Here is a 13,497-nt window from a genome sequence, read left to right on the forward strand (position 1 = left end):
CGTTTTCTTTACTGAGGTTTTTTCCTTTTCCAAGCAAATGGAGCAGATAGGAGGACTATTTCGCCATCAGTTCATGTAAAATTGAGCAGATTGCCTTCTGAATTTGGCTATTCTAAACTAACTATAATCTAACCTTGAAGAGATGCATAATTTATTTTTTGTTTTTAATGTTATGTAACTCTTGAAGGCTAAGTTATGGTTAGTTTAGGATGTGTTAGTTCTGTCTAATTACACGAAGCCTGTTCAAAAAGTATGTGTGAGTAGGGGCGTTATCATGGTGCAAAAGCCAATTTTTGTTCTTCCACAAATCCGGGTGTTTCTGGCAGATTGCTTCGCGCAAATTGCAGCTAATATTTTTTATTGACAGTTCTACCCTGTGGCAATAACTCATGGTACACCACACCCCTACAATCGAAAAAAAAAAATAACATTCGACTTGGCGCGCTTTTTTTGGTCTTGGCTCGGGCGGCAGCTTCCATTGGTTTCCAAGTCATAACCATAAACCCATGATTCGTCACCAGTTACGACCGTATGGAGCAAATTTGGGTCTTCGGCGACAATAGTCCAATAGCTCCTTAGTAATGTTAATGCGATGCTGTTTTTGGTCGAAATTGAGCAATTTTGGTACGAATTTCGCGGTAAAAATCGAATGGCAGGAGCCAATCAATATGTTTAGATCCTCAACAAATTCTCTAACGGTGATTCGACGATTGGCCAATACTATTTTCTTCACTTCAACAATGTTTTCGTCTGTTATTGATGTGCTCGGGCGTCCGGCACGTTCTTAGTTGTTTATATCTTCTCGGCCCTCCACCAGCACCCATATACGTTGCTTTGGTCCAAGGTAGCTTCACCATATGCCACAATTAACATTCGGAACGTGGCCGCGCACTTAATTTTGTTTTTAACACAAAATTTGATAAAAATTCTTTGGTCCATTTTTTGGAATAGGCAAAAATCATGTAAGCAAAGCAGCTGTCACAACTGCATCGGAAAAGAGTATTACCTTATACAGGACACATTAAAAAGTATGTAGTATGAGAAGAAGATCGACAAACGATTCTTTGTGGATGTAATTCCACGCACGCAACACTTTGTGGTTAAAACATTCAGGGAGAGTGGAGTGAATAAAATGAAAAGAAGCTTTGGACATCTGATAAGATCTACTAATTTCTTTCGGCATCAGAATAATAAAAGTTGCCGTTACTTGCACACTTCATTTGCGCATTATCGAAAATATAATTTTGTCTACATGCCAATAGATAATAAAGTGGTCGTGAAACAAACACTAGTGAAGTAAAATTTTTACGCTTGAGCAAAAGCGTGACCTCGGATTTATTTGAAGGCGTGTTTCTTAATCTGTCACATGAAAACTTCCTGTTGTGTATTTTAATTCGTAACAGTTAAGTCTCGTATTTAAATTGATTTAAAGGAATAAAACCGTTTAGCATGCAACATTCTTGCGTTTTAACGCAGAAAAAGTGCCTATATCCTATACAGATATACAAGGACAATTAAAAATCTATGGGTATAATTAGTTGAACCCATCCAAATTGGTACTGTTGTCGATGGGGCACTTGCATCTACACGTATGCGTCCATTACTCCGATTATCTATTTCCGTTTGGTCATTTTTCTGGCATTCAGAAATTCCGTTTGTTATCGGTTAGGTTAAGGTGGCTAACAGTTCCCCCTTTTCCTATTTATAGTTTCCTCCTCCGGAATTATTTACTGCCGGTAAAATTCTATGCGAAAAAATTGATCTGGAATCGCAACCAACATTATACTTATGCCACCTAGGGATTTTTTTTTATTCACACATAGCAATGAGGGAAAAAATTTTCACTATAACCCAATATCTTACATTTCTCGCAAGTCGATCGGGAATTTTTTTTTCTCCATAACGTAACGCAAGCCCGAGATGTATATGGTTGCCATCCGTCTCAATTGTCTGCGTTATTGAGCTCTATTTCTCTACGTTCCGAGAAAAGACTGAATTGTTCCCATTTAAGCTGCTCAATGCAAAGAAAATTTACCAAATTTATTGGCTTTCAAACCAAAATGCAAATAAACAAGTTTAAAAATAAAAATCCTGAAACAACGATTTTGATTTCGACATTTGAAGAAGAAAGATGTTATAACACATCTTCTGAGTTTCTGAAAAAGTGGTCACTTTCATTTGATAAATATGAATTGTTCAATTGGGTATATATATATATGAATTCACAGATTGGAAAAAAATTAAATTAACATTAAACACTATTTTATAATTACATTAATACTAATTGTGCGAAGACTCAACGACAATCTGTTTGACAATCTTAAGAGTTAACTTAAAACATGCCTCATAATTCTTCTTCTTCTTTTGAAGCTGTCTTCTTAGTGAACGTTGACGACCACAAAAAAAAAGAAAACTTTTGGAAGTTTCATTCCCACCAGCCAGTAATGCTGGTGGGCGGGCAGTCCCTCCGGACTATGCCGGAAGGTAGGGCCGAAGGCCCTCTTCAGCCTGCTTTCAGGAATCGTGGGAATGGGTGGGTGGTGGTTCGGGTGAGAAAGTTGAGATGGATGAAATGAAGACAGAAGAGAATGAAACATTATCAGTGGAATATTACTGCCTCAGCATATGCCTAAGTGGTCCAATGAAACCACAGAAAAACTTGGACCAAGGTAGACGGACCCGGAATCGAACCGGCGTCCTCCCAAATGCTAAGCAATGGTCTAAACCTCTAGGCCATGCCGCTCGGTGACGACCACATACAGAAGTATCTAAATGGGTTTCTGTCTCTTCCATTACGAAGCACAGATTTGTCCATTCCTTTATATTTCTGAGTCAGGTTTTTTCTTCCTGCCGATAGTTTTCTTTCCCTCTATTCTACCCTGCATTATGTTTTGTAGCAGTAGGTATATGTCGTTACGTAAAATGTGTCCTATATAACATGGTTTTCTTATCTTAATAATTGTTAACAATTTTCTATTGTTTTTAATGAGTCTTTTAACACTTCGTCGTTGTTGATTCTGTCTTTAGGATGGATGCGTCTATAGATATAGCCACATCTCAAATGATTCGAGTTTTTTAATCATTTGAGATTTCAAACCCCACTCTGTACAATAATACTGACTACACATACCACTCCACAAACCTTCGTCTGATGTGGAGGTTCAGATTTCTGTTTGCAATCGATCAATTTAGTGGAAAAGAAATGGAAAAACCTTCAAGAAAATGTCAACTGTTCAAATTATGCGAATATTTGTTTGCGTTACCTGTGTACAATGCCACAGTGGTGAGAGACAATTTTTCTCTGTTTAAGTTTACGTAAATGTTGACCAAATTGCGTTGAATTTCTGTGTCACATGTGGGCACGTTTGCGAATTTTGTAATCTCGTTATTACACAAGTTGAATCGTAACAAGCGCAATTAATTTCGTAGTGGAAATTACTCGTTATTAGGATAATCAGTTTAATGGGTGTTACTAAACTGATGTCCGTCTGGAGACCTATCACGATATTAACCGTAACTTATATTTTTCAAAATTAACGTTGGTTAATTATTAGAATTATTAACCAGTGGATTTCATTCCATTCGTACATATATCTTCTTTGTAAAAATGAACGCGCTCTTTGAGTTTTTGATGATTATTTCAGTACAGTTTACTATAATTTGTTTGCAATGAATATCGAAGGATCGTGCATTTTCTTTCGTTAATTTTGAAAACAAAAATACTGGCAAGTATATTAGGGAGGTAAAGGTAAGGTTAGAGGTTACATAAATATTGGAGAAGAAAAGCTAAGAAGAGAGGACGCGTGGGTTGGAACAAATTCCGTTAAAATTCAGTCAAGTTGAGGCAGGAACAGGAGATAAGAGGAGTAGAGGTAGACCTAAATTAGATTATTGTTCGTAAATAGTTAAGGATGTGAGATGTTCCAGTTTTAGGGAAATGCGAAAATTAGCTCAGGATAGGAAAGAGTGGAGGTGCGTGTCCAACCGGTTTTAGGGCTGACGACCTTATGATGATGAAGCAGTTAATTTGGGTTTTATGTAATTTTGTAGTTGGTTTAAGTACATGAAATATAGTCAAAATTCGATGCAGAATTCACAAATGTAATAATAAAAAAGAAAGTCCGTGATAGTCGCTTTACCATAAAAAAAGCGCAATCAATAATAAAGATCGACGTGTCTTAGCGGTTTTCCAATTTACAAATCCCTGAATTTTAAATGAATTTGTTCCAACCCATGTTCCTCACTATATACAATATAGGAAGTCACAGAAGCCAGGATTCGGTAGTGACATTAAACAAAGGGTAGTACAAGTCGAGTAGCTTTTAATCGAAGGAAATCTCCTCTGTATATTCCGTAACGATTAAATCAGAAATTTAAAAAAGGTTTTATTAAATTTCAACTCAGTAAGTGCGAAATAATAAAGCTAGAAGTGTTTATGTGTTATTATAGGCGGGTGATGTAAACATTGTGAATCGAAAACGTAAGAAATGAGGAGGGTTATGGAGGTCAATAAGAAATAGGCCACCGCAGATACGAATAAGGGGTAGTTAGGGACAAACTTAGAAGTAGAAAACAGGAACAGGATAAAATAGATGCGAAAAATGACTTAGATTACGTTACTGTTCGCAAATGGTTAAGGATGTGGTTTCAATTTTTGGGGAAATGTAAAGATTGGTTTAAGATGAGAAAGAAAGAGAGTGCACGTCAAATCAATCTTCGGACTGATGATGACAACTCTATTGTGATGATGAATTCAGAAATAAGGAAAAACATGAGAATTTATAAATTAATTTTTCAGTAGGTACCTGATACTGAAACAAAATTGTAATAATGAGTCAGAACTTTCATCCAATATTATATTTTCTCTTCTTTTTGAACGGCACGTACGTATACTGAAGTATTTGTTTCGTTAACACAAAGTTTTTCCTTTTACAAGCAAAGTTAATTGTTAAAATATGGCGTATTGATTCGTTATAGAGAATAACGGTTCCGATTCAAAGAGTTAATATATATATGAGTTAAGGTTAAACAATTCAACCAACCAAATTAATAAAATTGTCTGTTTCTAGTAATTACAATTAACTTTAGAAAAAATAACTTTAGTTTTCGAATTCCAAATTCGGCTTTCAAATTATTTTTGTGCTTAATCAGTTCTTTTCATTAGGAATTGTGTTTTTTAGAGAATATTTAGCTTCTTTTAAGTATGTTCTTTAATTCTATCATTAAAAGAATGGTCTTTATGCTCAACGTATATTCTGCTAATCAAGCTCCAATTATCATATGCTATTAGAATGCATGCAACCAACTGTACACTCAAGTGTATTCATTTAGACCTGCCCACTTCTTTCCAATTGTTTTTTACCGCCTCAAATAGGTAGGCCAAAACTGGGAGTTTCAATTAACGATCTTGATTAAACGGCAATGATCAGGATATTGAAAATAGACATATAACGCGATTCGATATTTTCATTAAACATTTTAATAGTCAGGTATTTCCAGAATTTAATATTGCAGCAACCGTAACAGCAGTAGTTTCTATGATCAATAAATAATCATTGTCACTTTTTACTTCATTCATACAATGGTCAATAACAATACAAAATTCGGACACCGTGACATTCCAGTTTAGTAACGAAGAAAAAAGTGTAACAGGTTGAGTTTGTTTTTCTCTACGGTTTTTTCTGAACAAATATGAAAATTGGCGTTAACTTGCACACCAAGATTATAATATTGCGAGGTCAATGTTAGGATCCTAAAAATTCACTACACAATACGTTTAAGACGAAACTGCAAATATATTTTTTTAACAAATATTAATCTGAAAATTCATTTTTAATTTTCTTCCAGTACAAACTACCTCAAGTTAATGAGGGAAAAAATTTATTGCTGTTGTCACACCTTTGCCGGGAATCGAACCCGGGACCTTTGGTTTTACGCACCAATTCTCTGTAGCTCAAAACTACAAAAGGGGGACAACAGCAACAACGACAAACCATACTTATTAGGTCACAGATCTATCGAATTTGAGATAGCTTGTAGTGTTAAAAAATTAAAATTAAAAATGAATTTTCACCCCTATTAAATTTCAAAGTGTTTCATATTTATAGTATCAATATGTTATAGTATATATTAGTTCGACGGATTTGTGACCTAATAAGTACGGTTTGTCGTTGTTGCTGTTGTCATCTCTCCTAGCTTAGTGGTGAAAGCATTGGCGCGTAAAGCCAAAGAGCCCGGGTTCGATTCCCGGCGGGGGTGTGACAACAGCAACAAATTTTTCCTCATTAATTTGAGGAAGTGTGTAGTGGGCAAAAAAGAATTCAAGAAATGAATTTTCAGAATAATATTTCGTATCAATATGTTTTAAATTTGGATTTCTGAAAGAAATGAGATATTTAATATTTATGCTAATTCGCAATAACTGTATGTAATCAATTCTGGTTTTACATCGCTTTTTTGTAATGCATTGCTCACTACAGGATTTGTCTTCGTCTGCAACATATGCATTCTCACAAAATTAATTGAAAACAATTAAAAATTTATTTTGTTATAATTAATTTATTTTTGTTTCTGTTTCAGACCTTCACATTTGCTGCCAATTTGCCTTCATCTCCATTAAGTAAGTGCCTAGTTACATATTTTTTGAGATTATCCAACTTTATCTTATTTATTTCAATTAACTTTTATACAAGGTACTTCTGAAATAAGTGGAGGGTGTTAATTAGATGTGATAGGGAATAGCATGATGAGTAAGGCAACGTGGTTAAGAGACAAAAAATTGTAAGAAAGTCATACGAAGTTGGGCTTGAATCGGTAGGTTAAGGATGTTTGGGGGTATGTCAAAATGCTACGAGACAAAAATTTGGAAGAACGTTCCTCATTCAATTCTAAAACTCCTGTAAAAATTACAAATCGATTCACTAAACCGTTAAAAAGTTATTGAAATTTTTAAAAATTGTAATTTTACACGTCATTTTATGGAGATTCGTTAACCGAACACATTAAATGTATTTTTATTAACAGAAAAAAAACTACCATTAATTTTAAACTTTTATATCTTACTTGAACTCTGGAGAATCACTTTAGTGTAAGGTTATTCAAATTCACTAAATGCTTATCGAGGAAAAATGAAAAATTAGCTGAAAATCTCGTTTTTACATGATAATATAATGATAATATTTATAATTGTGTGAAATAAATGCAATTTTAAAGTTTTAATTATTATTTAAACATATTAAAAAGTTTTACGCTCATTATTAATAAAGATTGAAACTAAATATTTTTTGTTTCCAAGTTGAAATCAAGGCATATTCACTGCCAAAAGTCAATTAAAAATTTTCCATATTATTCGTTATTTTCTGTTTTATTCAATGTTCTTGGTCAAATTCCAAATTTTCTCTCAAACCCTATACTTTTTTTTTAGTATAGATAGTATTTATTTACCTCATGATATGCTGCAAAACCTAATTAATCACGAATTTCTAATTTTACGTACTCTTGTCTCCGATTGTACCTCCCACACATACTTAACGTAGACAAATTGCGATAACAGTTAAGCAATTACATCGATGAAAAATGCAAACAGTGACGGTTCTGTTGAATTCCGGACAGTACCTACTTCGTGACAATTCTGTAGTTTCCTCTCATTTTCTTTTTCTTTGTGAAAGGAAGCGTAATCGATCAATAAAAGATCCTCGTAACTCAGGTATAAATAACGTGCCTGCAATACATCATCACTATTCATTCTTTCAATGAATTTACGATCGATAGTGAATTAAAATTTACACTAGGAGCCATTAGAAGTGTTGTTAAATCGATGCTTGCAACAAACGTGTGCTAGCAATAACTACAACAGGCGCATTCGTATTTGTTTACGACTGTGAATGAAGAAACGGTGAAGGCAATAAGTATCACGGTTGGTAATAACAACATGACGGCATCGGCATTTTAATTGTAATATCCAGTAGGTATTATACATTAAGTACCTAGGTATATGTAATATGTAGATACGTCAGAGTGGCTCTTGCGTGAAAATATATTATTTAAGAATTCTCTTAAAGAGTGTTTATTAAAACGTCTAATTAAGAGATGAAGCTAACCAAGCGACATACTTTCTGCTCTCTTTACTGTTTTTTTAAATTTTATGGACGGTTTTTACATGTCATTACGTGTGAGGCACTAAATTAAGCTCCTTATCTATAGTCTTTATGGTAATCACAATACCAATGGTATAATCCACCAGTCACTCGTTAAAAACTTTGACCGTCACTTTTTACATTTCGCCTGGAGCAGTCTGGAGCTCCATCCCTAGTTGTATAGCACTGTAGGTACATGATGAATAGAATGATGACGATATAAACGCGATCAAAAGGTTCATGTCATTCTTAACTTCCTATTCCTTACATAATTTGAATATTTTATAAACTGATTAGCATTTAACAAGGAGGAGTTAGAGATAGCTTTAAATAAAATAGAAGTGGTATTGACAAAAGAGTACTGTATGAAAATAAATAAAAGTAAAACGGAAATACTGGTATGCAAGGGAAGCAAAAGTAGGAAAATAGCGAATATAAAGATATGAGACGAAAAATTAGAAGTTTTAGGTATCTAGGAAGTCAGATAAGCCAGGACGGAAGGAATAGTAGGGATATAAACCAGAGATAGCGCAGGGTTGAGTCGCCTTCAATAAAAAGAAGTCACTTCTATGCTCGCGAACGGCTAATTTAGAAATAGATTGGAACACGGCGCTGTACGGGTGCGAAACATGGGCAGTGAGCGCGGAGGAAAAGAAAAAGTTAGAAGCGTTCGAAATGTGGTGTTACAGACGAATAATGAAGATCCTATGGATAGTGAAGGTTAGAAATGAAGAGGTATTAGAAAGAATAGGAGAACAGAGGACTTTATGGAACTCAATAAAAAATAGACGAGATAAGTTAGTAGGACACCTCAGGCATGAAGGTCTAATCAGAGACATAATAGAGGCAGAAACGGGAGTTAGGAGAGGTAGAGGTAGACCTAAATTAGATTACTGTTCGCAGTTAGTTAAGTATATGGGTTGTTCTAGTTTTAGGGAAATGCGAAGATTAGCTTCGGATAGGAAAGAGTGGAGGTACGTGTCCAACCAGTCTTAGGACTGACGACCTTATGATTTGATGATAAACTGATCTAACTTCCAACGATTACAAGTATATATTTTATTCGCTGTGGGAGGCGATGTAATATGAAAGTAATCTTATAATATGCGGGAAACTTAAAGTCGCTCCCGTGCTAACATTTCATTTCCGTCCCGACGCTTTTAGCAAAAAATTAAATTAGTATTATTCGTAAGACAGACAAGAAAACTCTGCCCATATTTCTCGAGAAAAACTGCTGATATATGTACAATTTTGTAGTATATAATCACAAAAATCATTTATTTACTTGTCGATCTTCCTAAAGAAAGAAGTGTCATTAAATATCAGTGAAAACGTGAACGGTATCGTTAGGTCTGAGATACGGGAGTCTAAAAAACACTTAATAAAACTTGCTACGTCTGATTTTGTTCTGTATTCAGTGCACAAGAGACTTAGCCTAGATGAAAACTACCTTCTACCCTTGATTAGTATGAATTGCTTTCTCGAAATCCACAAAAATATTTTGTTATAAAAACTGATATCCTAATAGTTTTGCACATTCAATGACACATTTGATGTATTTAATACAGGTCTCTGCAGACTTATCGGGTGATTTAAAAAAATATGAGAGGTATACATATAAATCTGTCGCGCTTCAAACACACACCTTTAACAATCTTTTTCGAATTTCTTAATTAACCATTCGCGAGCATAGAAGTGACTTCTTTTCTGCGCTATTCTCTGTTTTAGATATATCTTGAGTTATCTGATTTCCTAGGTACCTTAAATCAGCCACTCATTATATTCGCTCTTTCCCTACTTTTCCTTCCCTTCCATACCAGTATTTTTGTTTTTCTTTTATTTATCTTCATACAGTACTGTTTTGTAAATACCGCTTCCATTTTTATTTAATTTAATGCTATCTTTAACTCGTACTCACTAGAAAGCAGAAAAAGAAAATGGAACTGAGCAATAAAAAATCGCTTTCATTCAATCGTGTGATTCTTGAGGTAACTTCCTGGGTTGTTACTACGTTGGGAGGCTTTAATGGTTTATAAAACACCCTGTACTTACACATACATATAAATTCTGCGTACGATTGTGGTTAGGAAACGCACAATTGTTCCGGCCGTAGTGAAGTGTCGATTAGTATTCCAAAGCACGTTATATGTTATGCGGTTCCGTCGATTGTTTCTGCTTTAAACTTTCCTGCAGTTGATTGTGACTCATTTTTCGGAAATGTTAAGTAATATGTTTAAATATACACCTTACAACTTTCATTTATAAACGCGTTGCATATAATGAAAGAGGTAAATATTTGGATACGTAGAAATACCGATTGTAACATCGATCTATACTTGCTATATTTGTGCCTATCCATAAATTAGAATTTGCGACACAAGGAGAAAGCGAAGAGAAAAGATTATAATAAGATTTTTAGTTTTTTAAAAGATATCAACCGGCATTATCGCCCTTTACAACATAAAAACAAAAAATATATTCAAAATTATCGTAAGGTGCTTTTTATAGTATTGTATGTCCATAATTCACATATGGTTTAGAAAAAAATTAAATTTCGACACAAAATTAACCTGTCTGATATTTTTAAAAAATAAAATACAAAAGGTTTGGACCATATTGAGTGATTTATATAGTCCTATTCAAATCCCTTTGAAACTTTGACTGATTCACAGGAATTTCCACTTAAACAACTTTATATTGTCAGCAAAAATACGAATTATGAAGTACAATTGTTGTTCAGTAATAACATTTACAAAAATTATAAATAGCAGTGGGCCTAAATTTAAACCCTGTGGAACGTCAGACGTAACTAGAAATGAATCTGGTACAGTAAAGTTTGGTTTTGTCGTGCGGATTCAAACCTCACTCAGTTTATGAATTAAATCAAAAACAGCAAAAATATATTATACAAAAATAACCTAAAGGAAAAAACTTTGGAAATTACTCAAAATGGTATATTTATTGGTCAAGCCGTTTTGTGTTTAAATGAAAAAAATTCAAAAAAGTAGATTTAGAGATTTTTTGAAAATTGTTCTTTTGTTTATTACTTTATACTGGTAAATTGGTCGAGTGAACCTTTTAAAGATCGTTAAATATACTGTGGGATAAGTCTTTAACTCTCTTAAAATTAGTATTCAAGTATGTAAGTCGCTGTTTGTATAACAAATAAGTAATTAATGTGGGAGTTACTAAGAAAGCGAACTGTAAATTTGAAAGGTAATTAAGTAAACGTGAAAGGACCATTTAATGCTCTCGCTATGTATGCTTTTTATCTTGATTTAAAGAATTATATGTGAAATTTCCTAATCGTAATTCTTTTTTTCGGGAGTGTTTATAAGATTTGGTACATTATTAAAAAGAATCGCGACCTTGTATAGATAAGTATTAACTCGGATAATGCTTTGTGGCTTTCGTTTAGTAGCAAACGTTTTAAAAATATATTACTGTTGATATACATATAATTCTGTTACCGTATTCAAGAGTTCTGGTACTATAGTAAAGATCAAAATCGGTTAATTTGTTTTCGATGCTATCTTTCTGTTTCGGCCAAAAACTGTTTTAGGATTTTTAGGATTCTGTACCTTAAAATAAAATAGGAATTCTCATACGATCACTTTGCTGCTCGTCTATCTGTCTATCAAGACCCTTTTTCTCAGAAATGCGTGCAGGTATCAAGTTAAAATTAATATCAAATATTTTGACACTCCCTAGGGTACCTTTAGGGTACATTCTGCTGACTTTGAATTAAGAAATTTGACAAGATGCAGCGTCTTAGCACAAGTAAAAGGAAAAATCGGAAAACTTTAAATTTGTAGTTACTAAACAAAAGAAATATTTTTTAAAAGTGATATTGTAATTATAAGTTTTGGTGATTCATTTTGGAGGGAAACATACTTGGAAAAAGCAGGAAAAGATTTCGAGATTTGTACAAGTTTGCAAAAAACTCGCGGTATTAACCGACCAGATTGAAATAATCCAAAAACGTCCAGTAACATTTCATATAGTTCAATCATCATCATCATAAGGTTGTCTTTCCTCTCTTGAGATAACTTTCGCATTTCCCTAAAACTAGAACAACCTACATCATTAACTATTTGCGTACAGTAATCTAATCTAGGTTTACCTCTACCCCTCTTAACTCCCGTTTTTGACTCTAATATGTCTCTGACTAGACCTTTATGCTTGAGAAGGTGTCCTACTAACCTATCTCGCCTATTTATTATTGATTTCCGTAGAGTCCTCTGTTCTCCTATTCTTTCTAATACCGCTCCATTTTTAACCTTCTCTATCCACGATATCCTCATCATTCTACGGTAACACCACATTTCAAAGGCTTCTAACCTTTTCTTTTCCGTTGCGTCCACTGTTCATGTTTCGCACCCGTGCAGTGCCGTGCTCCAAACCCCACCTTTAACAACCTTTTTTGAATTTCTAAATAATCCGTTTGCAAGCATTAAAGTGACTTCTTTTTATTGAAGGCGATTCTACCCTGTACTATCCTCTGCTTTATATCCCTACTACTCCTTTCGTTATGACTTATCTGACTTCCTAGATACTTAAAATCGGTCACTTCTTCTAATTTTTCGTCTCCTATCTTTATATTCGCTCTTTCTCTATTTTTTCTTATTGCTGATCTTGTTGACCGTAATTTCTGAATCAAGTGAGTGAATAGTGCAAAATCGGTATTAATTCAAATTTCAACGTAAAAGTAGTGGTTAACCGACACACTTTATTTCCAATTGAACTTATTACTTACCAGCAAATTATATCGTGGAAGAGTATAGATCTATAGATACATTGTTTTTCTTCTTACAGCTTCTGAGGTAAATCTGGTCTTGTTTTTGCAGATTCACATCAGGAAATTATTACCGATGTTCGAGTGGATTGTAACAGCGATGAAATTGTGGTAAAAGTTTTTACCGATTCTGGAAGATTTAATGGCATGATTTATCCTCGAGGTCTTTCAAAAAACAGCTCGTGTTTCATAGAATGGGCTCAGAAACCCTCTCCAGTTCAGTATGTTCTACCTCTACGAGCTTGTAACACCATGAGTACAGAATTGGTAAGTTCATTTGTACTTAAAGGACATTAAAATGAAATTTCATCAAGAAGGCTGAGTTGATAACATCAATTTCAGTTTTATCATTCAATGTGTTTTTTAAGTTTAGTTAAAATTTTATATACTCATTTGTTTTATTTGAGAACTCATTTGCATTTTTAAGGAGCAACTTTATGTAAATTCTTGGAATGATATTAATTTCAATACATATTTGTCATTACTTTCAATAATATACTTGTACTTTTACAACTAGAAATCTTTTCTAACTTCATTATTTTTTTGTTTCATTCGATATGCATTTTC

General features: G+C 33.8%; 1 protein-coding gene across 1 annotated transcript in view; it reads left to right on the plus strand.

Moving 5' to 3' along the window:
* The window catches only part of LOC108742512, a gene marked incomplete at its 3' end in the record, with an annotated part of 29,284 nt that extends 16,087 nt beyond the window's left edge, over window positions 1–13,197 (plus strand). The window contains exons 3-4 of the mRNA XM_018477751.1: window positions 6,580–6,619; window positions 12,983–13,197. Coding sequence (XP_018333253.1) covers window positions 6,580–6,619; window positions 12,983–13,197 — 255 coding nt within the window. The remainder of the gene's footprint in view (window positions 1–6,579; window positions 6,620–12,982) is intronic.
* Between the last annotated feature and the right edge of the window lie 300 nt (window positions 13,198–13,497).

Source organism: Agrilus planipennis, unplaced genomic scaffold, assembly GCF_000699045.2.
Source record: "Agrilus planipennis isolate EAB-ADULT unplaced genomic scaffold, Apla_2.0 scaffold358, whole genome shotgun sequence".
Lineage (NCBI taxonomy): Eukaryota > Metazoa > Arthropoda > Insecta > Coleoptera > Buprestidae > Agrilus > Agrilus planipennis.